Source organism: Vipera berus, assembly GCF_964194415.1.
Source record: "Vipera berus genome assembly, chromosome: 1".
In the NCBI taxonomy this organism is placed as follows: Eukaryota; Metazoa; Chordata; class Lepidosauria; order Squamata; family Viperidae; genus Vipera; species Vipera berus.
This window is the reverse complement of record NC_138202.1, coordinates 278555589-278576832: the sequence shown is the minus strand read 5'-3', so window position 1 is coordinate 278576832 and position 21244 is coordinate 278555589. Positions and strand designations below refer to the sequence as shown.

Here is a 21244-nt window from a genome sequence, read left to right as displayed (position 1 = left end):
AGTTTTTTCCAAATCCAGTCAGCATTTTCTCTCATCAGGGACTTGAGTTCTTAATCTTATTAAGATTAAAATCTAGATGTTCTTAATCGATGTTCCTAAGCTTCACTGTCAGAGGACAAGACAGTTTCTATTTACCAGGCCATTTCTATCCCCGCTTTTTGTGCAAGTTTCTGGGTTCATCAGCAGATATTTTCTTTGCCTGTTTTGTTGTGCCTGTATGACAACCATTATATTCTAGGAAAATGACTCACTGCTTCCATCTGTTCACAGATCTTGAGACTTTCCCCGTGTTTTCCTGAGGGTTTAAGGTAAACAAAGTTGCCATGATATGACTCATGACGCCTGTCAGGTTGGGTACAATCAATTCTGAACTTTTGTTTCCACGAATAAAGTGAAGTTGTCTTCTACTACAATATGATATTAGTTACACCATTTTCTGATCAGAATAACATCAACTAAAGGAAAAGATGAACTAGATGAACAAAAACATGCATGGAAATTTGCAACTTCATTCCATAAAAGAATTCTGTGGATCATTCGTATCATTGAGGTTTCTGTTAATTTTTCTTTAGGTCTATTTTCAGCAGCGTAATTCAATCAGAATCAAGTCAATATTTGGAGAAGATTTAGTAATGGCAAGATGCGATCCATGCATTTACCTCCCTGTGTGTTCAATCTCTCCAGTACATTCAAGATGAATGGATAGATTATTTCTAATCCAAAACAAATTTTCATAAATTGATTTCTATGTCTAATGGGCCTTGAACCTATGTGTTACAAGTCCTGGTCCAAAACATTAACCCTACACTTCATTCATTTCTTCTTCTATAAATATGTGCAACCTTTCTGCTAAACTTAGAAAAAGTAACACAAAACTCTGAACATATACAGTATATGCCACACGAAGACTAGGCAACCTAGTCTTCCAGCTATTTGCACCAGAACTCTTGAGTATCCCTGATTACAGATATGAACAGTCTTAAGTTAACTAAGAGATCACTAATTACACATCGGAATTCAAGCTCCATGAAGAGAATTTGCTATTTCAGAAATATTTTGAAGTCATCTGATAAGAAAAATTATACACCTCGTATTTGGGAAAAAGCTGTCTAAACTGATTACCCACATATGTAATATACCCAGCTAGAACCCTACTGACCAGATGTCTTCTTCTCCAACTCAACCTTCTTTGATTTCATTGTCCATTTTAGTTCCTGAATCTTTCTTGTCCTTTTTCCCAAAGAATTGAACTGATTAATTGCAAAGGGAAGTTTCTCCTCTTTACTCCCCATTCCTATTTCTTTCCAGTCTTTGAGGGGCTGCCGCAAAGAAGAGGGGATCAAATTATTCTCCAAAGCGCCAGAGGGCAGGACAAGAAAAAATGGTTGGAAACTGATCAAAGAGAGAAGCAATCTGGAATTAAGGAGAAACTTCCTAAAAGTGAGGACAATTAACCAGTGGAACAGCTTGCCTCCAGAAATCGTGGGCACTCCATCATTGGAGGTTTTTAAGAAGAGACTGGACAGTCACTTGTCTGAAATGGTATAGGTTCTCCTGCTTGAGCAGAGGGGTGGACTAAAAGACCTCCAAGGTCCCTTCCAGCGCTATTCTATTCTATTCTATTCTATTCTATTCTATTCTATTCTATTCTATTCTATTCTATTCTATTCTATTCTATTCTATTCTATTCTATTCTATTCTATTCTATTCTATTCTATCATTATAGTTCAGTCTCTTTCACTCTCCCTTGTACTATCCAAAGGGCTGTTTTCATTTTGGCCCATAAATTCCCCATCTCTAGTTTAAAAGATATGTGATCTTAACAGGAAATGACATCATTGAAACTTTTCTTCCCAGTAATATGGCAGGCTTTTTTTATGTTTAATATTGCTACTGCTAAGCTTTGTACATTATTCTGATTTTCCTGTTAATCATACAGTCCTTACTTTTCTGCTTCTATTTTGCAGATATAGTGACAGTTTCAGTACAATATCTGCTCTGTGGTTTGCTTCTCAGCATCTTGCAATCTAAAGCTGGCAGTCCAAGGCACATGACAATGATGCCAACAAGGACAGAAGTGACATCTTGTGGTTAAATTCTCATGAGTAACCATCTATATGCAACCACTAGTATAATCTCATTTTTTTTCTGTCCATTCTGCCTAACTGGTATGACCATCAAAGCAGGCTTGTTCATTAAAAACAGCATTTGAAAATAACAATAAAAAAAATTAAAAGCAGCAGATATTTAAAATGAGTGTCTTATGAAACATTCCGGCACTTTATGATATAAAATCAGAAATTTAAGTAGAATATCTGAAGGATTTGAAAGACAAAAGGAAGGTGGAGAGGACAAGAATCATACTACTGCTACCACCACCACATCATCTTATGAGGTACTGGGAATATTATCTGATATTGTCCTCCTACTTGGGAAAAGTTTTACCAAGTTTGGACACTTTCTCAGCTGGCGTCCCTTCCACTATCACAATTGGTCATTGTCCAATTCTCTGCTATCTCTGCATGAAATATGATTTTTCTATTTCTGGAAGCTTAGTTTAGATACAAGTTATAATTCCTTGGTGCTACATAAGACATGATGTGAATTCCACAAGCACCACAACTTGACTAAGTCAAGTGAAATCCTTTTGGAATGGAATATCTCCTGGCTCTTTTTATGCCGGGAAAACATATATATTGGGAACATTCAAACAGTTCCAGTGAATCAACCCAACTTCCTGATCTGGGATCAGTTTACCTTGACAACTGTTGTTAGGATGGAATTCCTCATCGCATAACAACAGTAGGTGGGGTAGACTGTTCAACAATGCCACTAAGGCTTTGTAATCTCTCTTGGAACCCATGGTAGCCTAGACCCAGAATGACCTCAGTGGTTCTCAACCAGGAGGATGCAAGAGCATCTACAGAAATCTATACCTACAGCAGCCATCCCCGAGTGCTACCTAACAGAAAGCGGTACCAAGAACATTATGAAAACAATGTGCAGTGAGTAATGACACTTAACTTTACAGTTTTGCACTCAACGTCTAACCCCATTACAAATCTGACTCAGCCTGATCAAGTTTATATTCTTTCTCTATCCCCCCATCCCCTTTCCAATTGGCTACCTTCTGTTTTCCAACTCTAACCTTGCATTCACATGAGCATTAAATCTATCCTGCTAAAGTGCTCTTGACTGTATATAAAATTATCAGATCCTTTCTTTTATTGGAATGCTTATTCCAGATAACAGCTGCACTATACAATTGATAATTTTATTTATGTCTTTATGTCTTTCTTATTACTGAAAAAAAAATATCATTTGGGACAGTGCATTGCAAACCGAAGAAAGGACAATGGGTTCTATTGACCTAGCTCTTATTCATGTTACGTTTAACGAATGTATCCTATTGTGCATTACAGGTGAGCACATCCTTGAAAGGGAATGTGTCTGTGCCTTTTCTGCTGCTAGCAAGACGAATTTGTAAACCACACTCATAAACCACACTGCCCAGTTACTCAGTCATTCTATTGAGTTGTGCCAGTGTAATCTTTTTATTTGGAAGCAAAATACCAAGTGAAACACCACCATCACTAAAACCCAAAGTTACAATTTGTTTCCATAGGAGGTACCAAAGCTTGGTTTAGAGCAGCTGCTTCGCAAGCAGAAGATCCCCAAATCACTCTTCCATCTCTGTTTTTCTGAAAATACCAGGTACAGTATCCAGATGTGGGGAAAGTTGCCATCTGAGATCAGGAAGACATACAGTCAAAGTAGACAATCTAAAACTGAATGGATGCAAAGCCCGTCTATATTCTACATTTTAAAATGACTCCCATTTCATAAAACAATTAGCAATATCCCACAGCTCTATTTATGGGATCAAATGTCTATATTTTTTGTGTCTCTTTCATAAATCCCTGATTGGCAGTATTTTTGAGACGTTGATATATTCCCTTCTTAATTTTATGAATTACAGAGAAGGGCCACTTAACTACGGGAACCTCATGTATGATCGTAGAGTGGTTCGAGGAAACACGTATGCTATGCAGCTGTTATCCTCGGTAGGTTCCCTTTCTTATAAATATTTTTACCTTTTTTAATTATGGGAAGGCTGGAATGTTATTGGTGAAATATACTTATTTATGAGGGTGTAGTGATACCTAATTCACATGTGCTGCTCAGTGAGTGATGTTCATGCATAGATTTATCACTGAAGAAATACATTTCCATCCTCAAATATCCAGCTTTCTTAGAAACCTAGAAACAAATATCCAGAAACAAATATCTAAATATAATCATTATAATAATATCAAAATGGTCTAGAAACAAATACATATCTGGCTTTCTAGATACCTAGAAAAAAAATTATAATCAGTATCCAACATGGGTTCATCAAACACAGATCATGCCAAACAAATCTTATTTCATTCTTTGACAAAGTAACTAAATTAGTAGATCAGCAAAACGCCACAGATATAGTATACTTAGACTTCAATAAGGTATTCGACACAGTAGACCACAACCTACTTTTTGGTAAGACAGAAAAATGTGGGATAGACAGCATCATCACCAGATGGATTTGTAACTGGCTGACAAGCCATATTCAATGTGTAGTCCTCAACAGAATTACATCCACATGGAGGGAAGTAACTAGTGGGGTGCCCAAGGTTCAGTTTTAGGCCCAGTACTTTTCAATATCTTCATAAATGATTTATAAAAGCACACTGTAGGAAATAGCCTTCATGATCATATGGTTAGCATACTCATGATGTTAGAAAAGAAATAAAAATTGGATAGCTAATGGAAAGTTTATGCAATGGAGTATTATAGTTAGGACATTTGTATTGCAAAATATCTCTTCAGATGATAGTGCTCAGATGACTTGTCTGAACCCCTCTAAGAAAAGTCAGGTTTCTTAGTGAGAATCTCAGTATACTAGACTGAGAAGTTGAAAAATATTCCAGAAACTGGTAATGGCAAACTACTGTCGTAATACTGCCCAAAATATCCTGCATGGTTGTGCTCAAAAGTTCTCCATAAGGACTAAAGTTGAGAAACAACTTTTTCATACTACACAGAACTACTGTGTAAAGTTGGAATATATCTCCCAACTCCAGGTGAGGAATGTCCATTGATTCAAAAGCAGATAGGAGGAAAAGACTAGAGTTTGAAAGCTGAGGCAGACATATGTATATAGCTTGATCTCTCTCTCTCTCTCTCTCTCTCTCTCTCTCTCTCTCTCTCTCTCTCTCTCTCTCTCTCTCTCTGTGTGTGTGTGTGTGTGTGTGTGTCTGTGTGTGTGTGCGCGCACATGCTATATATGTTCTACTTTATCTGCAATAAAGCAACTTAACTAGCAATGTCATGCTTATGCATTAGATGTACTTCAGGAGTCAGCAACTCATGAATTAAAGGTCAAATTCAGATCCCAGGAGAAGGGAGACTTTAATTCTGAAATAAATGCCCATTTATGCTCAAGATATGTGTCATGACAATAATCCTAACATAACCAGTGCATGAAATATCCTAAAGCTCTTGTCCTATCAATTCTCAGAATTCATGGGTCTTCTTGGTACTTGCGAGTAGACATGGCTAAGACAGTTAATGAAGGAATACGAACATGAAAATTGTGTTAATATGCAAAGCATCCACCCTGTTTCAGTCCAATCAATGTAATGTGCAATGAGGCCTTCTAACATTGTCCATGATCCCAAATAATACTATGATATTCATACTTTAGAACAGGGGTCCCAAATCCCCAGTCTGTGGACTGGTACCGGGCTGCAGCATGCCAGCAACCAATCTGCACAAACAAGCAAAGCCCCATCCGTGGGATGCAGGCAGCACACAAAACCACGCACTCTCCGGTCTGCGGAAAAACCTTTCTCCACAAAACCAGTCCCTGATGCCCAAAAGGTTGGGTACCTCTGCTCTAGAAAGTCATTCCATTCCTGAGGACTGAGAGAAGAGTGCAGTATCTGATAGATTGGATATTTATGGATGCATGAATGAAGCAAGATAAAAACCTGGTGGCCTTATCTGCCCTGACTTTTGCTGGACGTCACTAATGTTCTGTAAATAAGGGATATAGTTTGAAGGTGATTGTATTTCAGTCTCAAAGGCCTTATTTACTCAAGTATAACTCCCAAAGAATTCTGCAAGGTTTAATTCTTTGCAGACATGCTTTACACTATGTGTCCCATTGCTCTCCACCCAGTTTGAAAAAGCTTAGTTTTCTTTGGCTTATTCTATCAGTCATCTGTGACTTGTTGTTCCTCTCCCATCTGTGGAAAAGCAGCTGCCCAGCACCTTTGCTTTGCTTGGGAAAATCACAGAGGACAGTATTGCCTGCTAAATGCCAGCAAGGGAGGCTGGATGAAGGGCCATTTTTGGTTGAGCACAGACTGGACTTCAAGTAGTTATCAACTGAGGAATGAGGGTAGGATAGTTCAAGAAGAAACAATAAAATATTACTGTCAGCAACTTGAAGAGTTTCTTGGGGACTATACTGTAAGGTTTTCAGTCTCCAATGAGAGTCAGTGTGATGTAGTTGAATTAGGAGCAAGGGGATCAAGGTTCAGGTCCACTCTCAGCCCTGGGAGACTTTAACACTCCCTAACTCAACCCAACCTACCTCTGAGGGTTGTGATTATGGGGAAGATAGGAGATGGGAGCATGGTCTATGCCCCCGTGATCTCTTGAATGAAAAGCAAGCTACACATAAGAAAATAAGAAAGAACACCATGTAAAATAGCAGAGAATTCTTCTCCTTCCTCTCCAGAGTCCAGAACCTGCTCCTGCTAAAATCAAGAAGCAACATGAAGCTCACAAGAAAATGCTTGAACAGAACCAAAGAAAGAAAGAGAATGAGGTCCGTGCACCCAACATTAAGGATATTGAAAATCGCAGTGATGTGCAGACAGGTAAAGCACCAGAGAACATCAACCAATTATCAAATGGCTTCTAGACCTGAGACAAAGGATAATCTGTCGGGCACAAATACCCACCCAAGCGATGGACCATCAAGGACTTTTCCTTTTTCTTTTCAACTTTCCTTTTTTTCCCCTTACATTTTCTACTTTCGTGTTTTTCTCATGTCATTATAAAAAGAGCATGTTGCCAGGGCATATGTTGTTACACATCCCATTCTAACACCTTGCAGGGACCATCCAGTTTAAAGTTTTTGTCTTTCCTATTAGCATTCTCTCCACTGTACATACTGCATATCATTTTCAAGATGACATCCTAAACATATTCACTATAGGACGTGTGTCAAACTCACCATGTCACTTGACGTGTCGTGACATATCGTGACTTTTTTTGCATTGCCGGAGCTGGGGTGACCGTGGCCTCTGCATGATGCAACTGGCCTGCAGGCCAGCAGTTTAACACCCCTGCACTATAGGATACATTCAATACACAATGTTATTTGTTCTTGTTTTTTATTATTAATAATAATAATGATGATAATAGCTTCAGTACTTGCTTTTTAATGAACAAATGACCTTAGACCAACAACAGTACTGCCAATACTGGACTTATATTGTCATATATTCTGGGCAAGAAGCATGTCCTAAAGATGGATATTCACAAGAGGGAGGAAATTAAAACAAATCTAGCTAGTGACCATGACTGTGTGATCAAGGGTCCATTTTTTGTTGTTTTAATGTCATCCACAAGTACCCCTGCATAAAGTAAAATAAAAAAGAAATCTATATTTTTTTTCAGTGGCTATTTTAGGAACCACAGATAGAGCCTAGGCCAGGGGTAGGCAACCTTGGCTCTTTTATGACTCGTGGACTTCAACTCCCAGAATTCCTGAGTTCAAGTCCACAAGTCATAAAAGAGCCAAGGTTGCCTACCCCTGGCCTAGGAACATGAAGTCTTTCTAGACAGACTTCCATGTGTTTCATTTTTCAGAATTGTACCTGGAAGAGATTTTAGATCGCATTATTGAAGTTGACATGGAGTGTCAAACAGATGTTTTTATAAAAAGGCTACCCAGCCCAGTGTTCATCCCACAGAAGACTGGCGTTGACGTAGCAACACAAATTGAAGAAGGAGAGGTACTGACAACATTTCAATACTATTCTAGATAATCCAAGAGATAACGCCAAACACATCTTTAAAACCTTCTAATTTTAGAAGCTTTAAAAGTTAAAACATTTTGTAATACTCTGTTCTTTCAAGCATGCTAAACTTCAATACTGTATGGGAACTGTGAAACACCACACCAGATATTCTGAACCCCACTTCTATTTTTTTTTCAACTGAGGTGCTTGCAAGAAAATAGGAGTCAGCTAATTTGGAGGGGGCAGTGATGTGCCCATAAAGACCTGTCTCTAGGTCCTAACAATCATCCAGTAAAGCAAGGAAAGCAGCATGTGGCACAATACGACCAAGAGGCATCTAGCAGATGCTCCAGAAAAAATCATTGTTGCTTTCTTAACAACATTTGCTGGATTTACATTCTCAGCATGTTTAAAGCATCTGAGTATGCTCAGATACAATGACTGAAGGGCTGCTTGCCCTAATTGTGCCCACACTCATTGCTAGAATTGGTCGCACTGATGACCTTACCTAGTTTAGGTAATGAACCATCTGCAAGGAAACAATCAAGCTCATACAGCACCAAGGCCCCTTCACTTCAACCCTGAATTACAAATGTTCTCCTTTATAAGAATGATTGTCTCCTTTTGACAAATGAAAAGCTTGTCAATGACCCGATCAGAAGAATATATTTTCTTGTTTCCTGTCCTGGATTGGAATGATACTGAACAGCATTCATTCGCTTCTTTTTTAATCCTCAGCTCTTTAACTTTGACATTGAAGTTAAACCAATGCTTGAGGTGTTGGTAGGAAAAACCTTGGAGCAAGCTTTGCTTGAAGTCATGGAAGAAGAGGATCTTAGCAATCTTCGGGAACACCAATATGCCTTCCAGGAACTGCGCAATGCAGAGTTGGCTGAAGTGCAACGCCTCGAAGAAAAAGAGCGGCGACACAAGGAGGAGAAGGTAGAACTGTTGTAGAAACCATTACTTAGTGGCTTGCTTTGATGCTTCTGTATTTTGCTGTAGCATTTTTTAAACAGGGAATTGAGGCAGGGTGGCATCTTGTCCTTTGCCTCGAGCATCAAACTGTCTTCATCCCACCCTAAAAAGTAGTGATTTTTACATACTTAGTTTCTAATCAGTCAGGTTCTCAGTGACTTGAAGTTATTATTTAATAACTTTATTTAAATTAGATATCATCCCCAAAAGACAGCTTCTTTTATAGCAAGTAAAGTAAGACGAACGGATACTGTTAAATACAAATATGAGGATCAGGGAGTATAAATACATCAAATAACAGAATAACAGAGTTGGAAGGGACCTTGGAGGTCATCTAGTCCAACCCCCTGCTCAGGCAGCAAACCCTATACCATTTCAGACAAGTGGCTGTCCAGTCTCTTCTTAAAAACTTCCAGGGTTGGAGCATCCACAATTTCTGAAGGCAAGTCGTTCTACTGATTAATTGTTCTGTCAAAAAAATTCTCTTCATTTCTTAGTTGGTTCCCTCCTTGGTTAGTTTCCATCCATTGCCTTTTGTCCTGCCTTCAGTGTTAAAAATAGATTTTTATGGCTTTATCCATACAACATATTCTTAATATATGCCAAGTACCTAGCCAACAACGTTGCTGATATTCAATTGGAATTTAATTCCAGCTAGGCAGATTGGGTCAAGGTGACAGAAGTATAATTGGTTACCTGGAAGGAATTTGGTCCTGTAGCTCTTGAGAAAGTAGACAGGTTCGTTGGGATAGGTAACCCAGCTATCTATTTGTTAGACCCTTGCTTTTCTTGACTTGTGAAAGGAGAAATGACTTGTAACTGGATCCATACAAATGTTAACAAGACAGTCATAATACAACAATCACTTTCAGCAGAAGGTAATTATTACTTTTTTTTCTGGAATCAATGAATTGTTCAATATTTACAGATAAGGGGGAAGGGGAAAAGTCTGCATGTTTTATATATTATGTAAAAATATCTGTTAAAAAAGTCACATGGAAAAATTTGATGTTTATTTAAAGGAACGTCGCATGGCAAAGGAATACGAAATACAAGCAAAGGGAGCAATGGTATCTAAGAAAGTGGCATCCCGGGCATTTGCTTTGCAATATCTGGCAGATCTGATTCCTTCAGTCTTTTTTAGCCTTCGGAATAAAGGATTTTTCTATGATGAAGTACAAAGTGGTAAGTGTCATTTGTACTGAAAATAAATTTTTTAAATCCATATCGGTAATCCCTTAAATCATCCTATCCTATGTGATAACACCTGACGCCCAAAATGTGCCAAGCCCAAATGTGTAGCATGTTTAAAAAGGCTTAGCTAGGAAGGTATTTCTCTTGTTTGTGTGTTCCTTCATTTTTTTTTCTTTTACATTTTAAAAAATTCTCAAGGTGGCTAATAAAATTGTACGTGGTGTTTGCTTGATAAGTTCAGATATGACTGCCTTTTAATATCTTGGGTAGAGTTTTTTGTTAAAAAATCAATCCTGATAAACTCTATAATGTGGATGAGATTAAAAGAAAACCCCCTACAGTAAGAATTAATGAGTAGCTTAAACTGGCAAGTAATATAATTACGCAAGAACCTTGATGGTTAAGCTCTGTTGAGAAAGCCGAAGTGTCTTAAGCTGATACTTAGACAACACTAAAAACAGCAGCAGCCAAAGTTCCCTATGAAAGGAGCTTTAAACTCCATTAATCATGTTGCCTAATCTCTGGAGAAGGATAATCCGTACAGTACCACGAGCCTCAGTCATTTATTTTTAAGCAGCAAGCAGGTTCAGATGGTTAAAATATTTATATTGCTTGATCCAAAACCATTATTTTTATTATTATTATTATTATTTTGGGAGACAGTGGTATTTGACTAGATTGCCATGGAGAAAATCTATCTATGTGGTTATTAGGAGTCACAAGCAACTTGATGGCACATAATCAACAGTGATATTTACACAATGTTGACTAAGTATTATTATTTTAAAGTCAATTAACCATTAAAAATAAAAGGTTTGTAATCAATATTAACCGTGATTTCTGAAATATTCATTTGATAAGCATAAGGTTACTTAGATTTAAAGATGAGTGTGGCATGAATAAACCACAAACATTTATCATATGCTGAAGCTTTCTGTCTTAATAGTTAATCCTAAAGTCTCCACATATTGTTGCTTTTGCATATTAAAAAAGGGAAAGGAAAGAAGAAGAAATCAAACAAAAAGCTGTTGGTTTCCCAAAACGTTCAGAGAGGAATCACAAACTCTCTGAGACAAGATGGATATAGAAAATATCCTAGGCCAAGCTGGGGGGAGCAGGACCTGATAAGAGAACTGGATTGTCTGTTAAAGCAAGGACTTCAAAGTTTCCAGACTGTGATACCTGTTGTTAATTTTTTTTAAAGTAATAATACTCTGGAACCCCTGATTGAGAGTCAAAGAAAAAGCTATGTTTAAGTGACTTATTTTTAACCATTAGTTTCTTATAGAATTCAGTCAAGAGTTCCATACAGAACCCCATGTTAGTTCCATATAGAATACGCCTGAGTTCCACAGGACCTATTTCAAAAATCATGTTTTGTGAATCAGTACTAGGCTTAACTCTTCTTTCAGAGTAAGAGTGCTTAGTATTTTACAGTTAGAAATATTTTCTGAATGCAAGGACTATGCTGATAAATACAAAAACCCACAGTGATTCTGAACCTATTTTTAAAATATTATATATTAAGTAGCTCCTCTATTAAACTTTTAATCCAAGTCAGTTCTCTGGATAGATTAAAAGTTCCTTAAAACATTAAATTCTTCTAGTTATTTATTGTTTTAAAAGATAGTACATATGCAAAAGGAAATAAAGAAATAGCACAGCATAGTTAGCTAATCCTAGAAAAGTTCTTATGTATTTGGGAAGAATGTTGTGGAACAGAATGGATGTGTCACTCAGTAATTACATCCAGGGTTGTGCTATATTTCATTTTTCTTACTTTGCTTCACATATAAAATCATCTACCTTATGTACAAAAAGTGCCGACCTGCTAAATAGTAATCTTATTTATTATAATTTCTAAAGAGACAGACATTGTACTTTAGCACAGGGCTTTTCAACCAGTGGTACACATACCACTGGTGGTACTGTCATGGTTCCGATAGATGAAACCCTTCAAAAGAACTTTGAGGCATTGTTTACCTTAAAGAATCTTTTTATTTGGGAAACAAAGTATCGACACTACATAGCTGAACCCCAAAACTAAATTCCCTTCTCCCTGATATAAAGTAACAAAGTGCAATTCCCACCCCTAATAAACTGTCATAAATCACATTTCCCAATTAGCTGAAAGCGCAGGCTTTCCCCTTAGCTCCACAGCCCACCAAAATGTTAGTAACTTGTCCTTGGGTTCCCACCACAGCATTATGTTATGGCTAGCTGAACTTACATTCCAATCCCCCCTTCTCTTTCCTGCACCTAATTTCTAAAGTAAGAAAAAGCATGTTAAAGGAATAGAGAAAATGGCTGCATTTTCATCAGTTGTCAAAGCGGGAACATCCAATGTTAGCAGTGTTGATAGGTACGTTGGCTCCCGGCAGGTGGTACGCGGCCCTGCCCAGCCAAGCGTAGCGGGGGAGAGAACGAGCCAAAGCGGTGCAGTGCAGGACTTGCTGTGAGGGAGTCCTCAGGAGTTGCAGGGCGGCTGGGATGAGGCAAAGATCAGCACTTCCAGCTCACCTGGAAGAGAAAGGAGGAGGGGGGGCAAAGACAGGAGAGGCTATAAAAGGAGGCAGTTTGGGCATCAGAGGGAGAGAGAGAGAAAAAGATGCAGCCTTGGGAAGAGGAATCAGCTGGAGCTGCACCAAAGGGGAAAAAAGGAAGAGGGAGGGAAGAGAGAAGAGGAGAAGAGATCAAACAGGCCAGCCGGGAGCTGGTCTACAACTTCTGTGGCAGCCATCCGTGCCAGGCGTGCACACAGATGGCAGTGACAAAAAAGGCAAGAAACGCAGTGGGGGAAGGGTCGCCCTCCACGAGGAATGAAGAAAGGCAGCATCGGCTGGAGGTGAGGCACGGAGGGAGGGAGGAAGGAAGGAAGGAGCTAGCAATGGAGCCATTTGGGGACGCTGCCTTAGCCAGCAGCCAGTACTTGCTACATTTTTTTTCCTTAAGTGCTGCCGCTCCTTAATTTTCCTTTCTAGACAGTAGCTAATTCTTAAAGGGGAATGCACCTTTTTAAGCTAATTCCCTCAGCGGCTTGTCTTTTCTGGCTCTGGAGGCTTTTCCTTGTTTGATAAATATATGGAAGAGGGAAAATATGGGGCGGGGGGTGTTTCAAATTCTTCCTTCAGAAGGAAAGAGATGGGAATAAGAAAGAGGGAGGCAGGGAAGGAGGGAGGGAGGGAAACAGGAAGGAAGAGAGGAGGGAGGGAGATTGGCATGAAAGGGAGGGAGGGTCTAAAGGAAGTCCCGCCTTAGCATTTCGCCACCAGCAGCCCTATCATTGATTTTGCTTTTCAAAAGGTTGCAAAAGGGGATCACATGACCCTGGAACACTGTGACCATCATAAATATGAATCAGTTGCTAAACATCCAAATATAAATCACATGACCCTGGGGATGCTGCAACAGTCATAAGTGTGAAAAATGGTCATAAGTCACTTCAGTGCCATTGTAACTTTCAACAGTCACTAAGCGAATTGTTGTAAGTCGAGGACTACTGTACTTTATCACTTTTTTCCCTTTTTTTGGTCATCAAGTTTTTGACACCTTCCTAGGTGGTACTCTAATATTGCCATATCCTTGCCATATCCTAAAAGTGGTACAATTGGTGAAAAGATTGAAAAGCCCTGCTTTAGCAGACACAGGAGGTTTTTTATATATTTAAGAATCACAGTATAATGCTTGTTTGGTATTTTGCATAGATATTGAGAAAGGATTCCTTCCATATGTGATGGGCCGTGTAGAAAATCGATTGCAGAAGAAGCTTCTAGGAAGAATAATGACAGATTGTAAGTATGCAGAAATGCTCTGTCTATCCAGGATTCTCTCCTGCCGCTCAGAGAATAGCCAAACCAATATGATGCCCAAGCATTTAACATTTTGAACGTCTGAATTATACAAAAATCAGAGGAAAGCACACTAGTATAATGGCCAGAACTCAATGCTTGCTTTAATGCAGGAAGGCACAACTGTGTGAACCACCAAGAGGCTTGGTCATAGCTTCCACAATCCCATCCAATATTTTTGTCATCCATTTAATAAGACATAAAAGGGAAGGTATTAAACACATATGTGGTCATCATAGTAACTGCCCTGAGTTGATTTCATTTGGGCAAAACTGCATGATTTAATTATTATTTATTACACTTAATCCTTGGCATAGGTAAAGGTAAAGGTTCCCCCGCACATGCGTGCTAGTCGTTTCCGACTCTAGGGGCCGGTGCTCATCTCCGTTTCAAAGCCGAAGAGCCAGCGCTTGTCCGAGGATGTCTCTGTGGTCATGTGGCTAGACGCCAAGGCGCACAGAACGCTGTTACCTTCCCACCATAGTGGTCTCTATTTTTCTACTTGCATTTTTACATGCTTTCGAACTGCTAGGTTGGCAGAAGCTGGGACGAGTAACAGGTGCTCACTCTGTTACACAGCACTCGGGATTCGACCTGCCAAACTGCCGACCTTCTGATCGACAGTGGCATACCACTTAATAATCATCCATCTGAAATAGCTGAAAGTTTACACGTGAATTTTTGGTTATCTAGCAGTAGCAGACAACCACGTCATGTTATAACTGGCTGTAAGATGTGCAAGATCTAAAGACCAAGAGGGTGTGCAAAGGGTTGCATGATATTGTTTTTATTGAAAAACTGCCAACAGTGTAATGCCCATATATTCATCTGCAGCATATTTTTATCAGGAATACTGCGTGCAAATCTGGTTACCCATTTGAAAAAAGGATGCTTTTGAGCTGGAAAATGTACAAAAGACGGTAACCAAACTGATCTGGGGCTCAAATATTCCCCTTAGGTGAAAAAAGCAGATTTGAGATTTTTTTTTAACATACAAAACAAGGCACCTGAAAGGAGAGATGACCAAAGTACCGTATATACTTGAGTATAAGCCGAATTTTTCAGCCCACTTTTTGGGCTGAAAAATTCCACTTCGGCTTATACTCCAGTCAACAAAAAAACTTACCGAGGACTTGTGCGCGGCCGAGGCTTTGGTGCTTCCGGGATCGCGCGCACCTCTCCCAAGCCACCGCAGTCCGAGACCTGCAGGTCTCCGTTCCTCCGCGCCCTGCCTGCCTGCTTCTTTCAGCTGTCTGCCCATCAGCTGTCCATAGGGATGCTGCAAAGCTCTCCTTCTCTAGGCCTTGGACTCCCTCCTGGCTGAAGAGTAGATGAACCAAGCCAGCAAGGAGACAAAATGTTTCTGCAGCTGTTTTTCCTCTGAAGGTTTTTTTTGTTGTTTTTTTTAAAGTAATCTCCGAAGGTTATGCCAGAAAATGGAGGACGCTGGGTCTTTGCAAGCTTTAGCTGTCCGCCTGGCTGCCTGAAGGCCGCCCTTTTCAGGCAGTCTGACAGACAGCTAAAACTTGCAAAGACCCAGCGTCCTCCATTTTCTGGCACAACTTTTAGGGATTTATTATTATTATTCCTACTACTACTATTACTACTACTACTACTTCAGGAGTAAAAAGTTGCAGAAAAAAATTCTCTCCTTACTAGCTTAGTTCCTCTACTCTTCCATCTGGAGCCAAGGTAAGATTTTAAAAAGGGATATTGGTTGGAAGGCAGAGGGAGAGTTTAGTTTTAGCATCTAAAAAAAGGGGGGGGGAAATCAGCGAGTACATCCCAACCAGCTTTTTATGTTTTTGTTATTGAAGAAATATGGGGGAGGGGGAGGGGTTCTGGGGTGGGTTGGGGAGGGGATAATATTGTAACTTCAATAAAAATTTTCAATAAAAAAAAAGAAATATGGCTTTCTGGGGGAAGGTGGGGAGGGCGTTAAGGAAGGAAAGGGTTTTTGGAAGCTCGTCCTGAAGCTGCCTTTTGTGCAAGGGGCCTTTTCTCAAAGCCTAGAGAGGCAGCTTTGTTGCCTCCCCGTAGACAGCTGATGGGCGAACACCAAAAGCTCCAAAAGGCTAGGGAACTAGTCCCAGAACACCTTGGTAGGAGGAAGGGCAGAGGCAGAATTGGGAAAGAGGTAAGACAGGGTTTTCCTTCCCAGATGTTTCTCTTTGGCAAGACAGCCAGCTGTGCTGAAGCCCAGTATCTGGGGGTGGGGGAGACCTGAGGCAGGCGGGCTGGTGCTTGCATTAGGCCTCCCAGGATCCCAGAGGCTTGCAGAGCGCGGATCCAGCCTCCGAGGCATGCAGAACGGCGGATCGGCTTATACTCGAGTCAACAACTTTTCCCAGTTTTTGGGGGTGAAATTGGGGGTCTCGGCTTATACTCGAGTCGGCTTATACTCAAGTATATACGGTATATAGAATCATACATAGTATCAATAAAATAGTCCAAATAAATTTTTCTTTATCTCTCAAAAACAAGAATCAGGCACTATCCAATAAAACTGAATGGATGGAAATTTAGAACAGCTGAAAGAAACAACACCTAAGCATTGTGTAGAATTAACCTGTGAAACTCATTTCCACAAGACATGGCAATGGCCACTAACTCAGTTGCCTTTACATCCATGGAAGGCAGGCTTAATAGACTGTTAGAAGTGATGTCTGAGTGTTCCCTCTGTATGGCAGGAAGCATGCGACCAAATACCGCTTGCAGGGGACCTATGGTGGGAGAGCAGTCTCTCTCCTAGACACTGCATGCTTTGAAAATGTTTCAGAAGTGTATTTTCAGAATGCATGAACATAACATAACATCTCTTTAAAGCAGCTGCATCTTTCTTTCAGGCATCCAGGTGAGACTGGAAAAAAAATCTCTCTGCTTACAGAGGCACCATAATCATGCTCCTAAGTATTTCAAAGAACCTGGAGAATTTTCTTTGTACAGAACAATCTAAATTCTTCATCTTCTGCTTGAGGGGCAGCAAGGGGACAGTGGTCAGACTGATTGGCACTGCAGTTTCTCAGCGCAAGCCCTTCCACATATGTCACCACATTGCATGCATGCCCCAAAGGGCCAGACTTTGCTGCATGATGCTGCTTGGTGCTATGCTGTGTTTGTCATTCTGATGAGAACAGCAAGATTCTGTGGCATTTGGTCACACCCTGTAAGAAATAAAATGCTGCATTAAGATGTCCTTGGCTCTCTTACATTATTAAACCTCTCTTACATTATTAAACCTCTCTTACATTATTAACCAGGAGATGTGGTGGTATAGTGGTTAGAATGCAGTATTGCAGGCTAACTCTGCTCACTGCCAGGCATTCGATCCTGACTGGCTCAAGGTTGACTCAGCCTTCCATTCTTCCAAGGCCGGTAAAATAAGGAGCCAGATTGTTAAGGTCAATATGATGGCTCTGTAAACTGCTTAGAGTGGGTTGTAAAGCACTGTGAAGCGATATATAAGTGCTATTATTAGTGAACATAACCGGTGTGATCTGCAAGCTGTTCCATGTATAAACCTGCTTTTTCACTACACTGCCCCCATTAATTGCACTTCTTGAGGTGCAGTTACTGTTGCTGGCTGAATGATGATCTGAGAGGCAAGAAGAGTGGCTAATCCTGAACCACTCCAACAGAAATCAAAGCATGGGAGAATGAGAATGTCAGAAAGAGGACTTTTGTATGCAGAGAAATAGGTACGGAAAAGAAGCTGTTTTCCAGGAAAAGAAGCTGTAAAACAACTGGCGGGTGGCATATTTGAGGTGACGTTTTTGGTTTCTTGCCTGCTTATGATGTGTTACCTCCAGATTGAAAATGGTGATGTGAAACTCCAAGGAGCTTCTTGCCAGATATTCTACACATCTCTATTGTGACGCTGCTCAGAAAACACAAAAGAACCCGAAGATGCAAGAGCAACAAATTTAGCTTCCATCTATCTACTCCAGACATGTCAAACACAAGGCCCGGGGGCCGGATCCGGCCCACGAAGTGGTTTCATGTGGCCCGCGAAGCCATCCTGGAAACAGTTAGGGAACGGCCCCAACTGCCTTGGCCCTGGCCCAGAGACCCTCCTTCTGCCAGAGATCCTCAGATCTGTCCCACTCCTGCCCAGGCCCCCATATGCACCAGTGGCCTAGCGTGGGTTGTCAGCACCCGAGGCAAGGCAAGTAATTTGCGCCCCCTAACCGCACACCTGGCAACCCCCCTCCACAGTGGGCGGCGACCCGGCGGCTCGGATTGGATTCGCACAGCCAGCACTGCAGTGAGAGAGAGTGAGTGAGCCAGGCAGGGACAGAGAGCTGCGAGTGCGAGTGCGCCCCCCCAGATGTTGCGCCCGGTGTGGCCGGCCCCCCCTGCACCCCCCACGCTACACCACTGATAGGCACCCTTGATGCGAACGATGTAGAGCTGGCCACACCCACCCAGTAGGCCATAAGCACTCTAGCCATGCCCACCCAGTAGGCCACGCCCACCCTGGCCATACCCACCTGGCCCCTTGAGGGCAACCACAATGCTGATGTGGCCCTCAATGAAATTGAGTTTGACACCCCTGATCTACTCCTTTCTGAATATACACTTCAACATTAACCAGCTATCCTGGTTGCATTCAAATTATGTCCTTGTCTTCTTTTTTTTATTCAGTTCTATCGTCTTCCTTAATGATGTGTATGTATTCTGTGATGATGAAACAAAATGCAATCTCAAAACTAAAGCTATTTCTATAGCTAAGAGATGATCTACTCAGGTAAATGTTAACTTAAGGTAATTACTTTTGCAGACATAATTAATGAGACCATCAAAAAGAGATTGGAGAGCTACGAGAAAAATCAATCACTGCAAAAGTCTTGCTCTAATTTCAAAAGACCTTTGGAGAGACAGTAAGGAGGATGTCTACGATTCAGGTAATTAGAAAAAATAATAGTCCTACCAAGGTATCCTTCCCTTCCCACTGTATACTTCTTGGCTATCACCTTAGTGAAGATTTTGCACAGTTTAGACCAGGAGTGTCCAACCTTGACTACTTTAAGACTTGTGGACTTCAACTCCCAGAATTCCTTAGCCAGTGATGCTGAGGAATGGGGAATTCTGGGAGTTGAAGTCCACAAGTCTTAAAGTAGTCGAGGTTGGATACCCCAGTTTATACTGTAGTCCTGACAAGCTCACTTGAAGCTCTACTTTTTCATTTTAAAACTCCCATATCTTTGCACAAGATCGAGGGGTTAAAGAACATCAATTTCTTTCAATACTCTCTGTCACCACCCAAGTCTGACTAGGGTCAGTGAACTCCTTTGGTGCACTGCTGGCTAGCCAAAAGCAATACTACCCCTCCATCAAGAAGGGCTACATCGTTCAAACAGTTACTATCTCTATAAAAAAAACTTGAAGCAGTCACTTCACTATATTATATGAAAGGCTGCCCTATCCGCAAATTAGCCCCCTTTGGATGGGTATCGTTAGATTAGCTATTCCATTCTTATGACCAAGAAATTATATAAACCATGTTGTTTATTTGGTAAAATGTAGCACTATAATTGTTGCTTTACCTAGTTAACACTTCAGTGCCTTACACTTTGAGGAAGGTAGGCCACACAGAAATGTGAAAAAATGAAGTATTTTCAGACTGTTAAGACAAAAATACCACCTTACATATTTAGCAAAATAAGACAAGCTGAAAGATTACATGGATATTCTGGCTAATAAGTTTATTTGTTTTGGCATGGACACCCATCTCCTATGCATAATTCTGGGCAGCTAACAGTTAAAAAGAGAATAAAAACAGTAAGTCATTCTCAAAACACACATAATTCTCCAAGTCACTTCTTTCCCAACCTTGGCCACTTTAAGACAGGTGGACTTCAACTCCCATAATCCCCCAGCCAGCTATGCTCTAAGCCAGGAGTAGGCAACCTTGGCTCTTTTATGACTCATGGACTTCAACTCCCACTCTGGCTCAGGAAATCTGGGAGCTGAAGTCCACGAGTCATAAAAGAGCCAAGGTTGCTTATCCCTGCGTCTAAGCAAAACAAGACATTGGAACTTCTGACTTACTCTTATATGAATTCTCGATTCATTTTTTTCTGCTTATTATGTTGATCACCCCCTTCATGGATTACTGCCTTGTCGTGGCGAAGGGGCTTGCGTAATTCAATGAAGCTATGAGCTATGCCGTGCAGGGCCACCCAAGACGGACAGGTCATAGCTGAGAGTTCTGACAAAACGTGATCCACTGGAGAAGGAAATGGCAACCCACTCCAGTATCTTTTGCCATGAAAACCCTATGGACAGTACCAAAAGGCAAAATGATATGATGCTGGAAGATGAGCCCCTCAGGTCGGAAGGCGTCCAATATGCTACTGGGGAAGAGCAGAGGGCTAGTACTAGTAGCGCCAGAAAGAATGAAGCGACTGGGCCAAAGCCGAAAGGACGCTCAGCTGTGGATGTGTCTGGTGGTGAAAGGAAAGTCCGATGCTGTAAAGATTTTCTCTCCATAGGAACCTGGAATGTAAGATCCATGAATCAAGGAAAGCTGGACGTGGTCAAACAAGAGATGTCAAGACTGAACATCGACATCTTAGGTATCAGCGAACTAAAATGGACAGGAATGGGTGAATTTAATTCAGATGACCATCAGGTATACTACTGCGGGCAAGAATCCCTCAGAAGAAATGGAGTAGCCTTCATAGTCAATAAAAGAGTAGGAAAATCAATACTGGGATACAATCCTCAAAATGACAGAATGATCTCAGTTCGAATCCAAGGGAAACCATTCAATATCACAGTAGTCCAAGTCTATGCCCCAACAACCAGTGCTGAAGAGGATGAAATTGACCGGTTCTATGAAACCCTACAGCACCTTATAGAAGTAACACCAAAAAATGATGTCCTTATCATCATGGGGGATTGGAATGCTAAAGTAGGAAGCCAAAAGATAACCGGAATAACAGGCAAGTTTGGCCTTGGAGTACAAAATGAAGCAGGGCACAGGCTGATAGAATTTTGTCAAGAGAATACGATGGTCATAGCAAACACTCTTTTCCAACAACCCAAGAGACGGCTCTACACATGGACATCACCAGACGGTCAACACAGAAATCAGATCGACTATATGCTCTGCAGCCAAAGATGGAGAAGCTCTATACAGTCGGT

The 21244-nt window shown here is 40.7% G+C and overlaps 1 protein-coding gene across 1 annotated transcript; it reads left to right on the top strand.

The window, feature by feature from the left end:
* Nucleotides 1–2880: 2880 nt before the first annotated feature.
* Nucleotides 2881–18979, top strand: RSPH3 (radial spoke head 3; the record flags this gene model as incomplete). Its single annotated transcript, XM_081312531.1, has 8 exons — nt 2881–3005; nt 3980–4064; nt 6785–6926; nt 7924–8069; nt 8814–9017; nt 10076–10238; nt 13952–14038; nt 18876–18979. The coding sequence occupies 8 exons, from the start codon at nt 2881–2883 to the stop codon at nt 18977–18979; spliced, it is 1056 nt and encodes a 351-aa protein (XP_081168657.1).
* Nucleotides 18980–21244: the final 2265 nt, after the last annotated feature.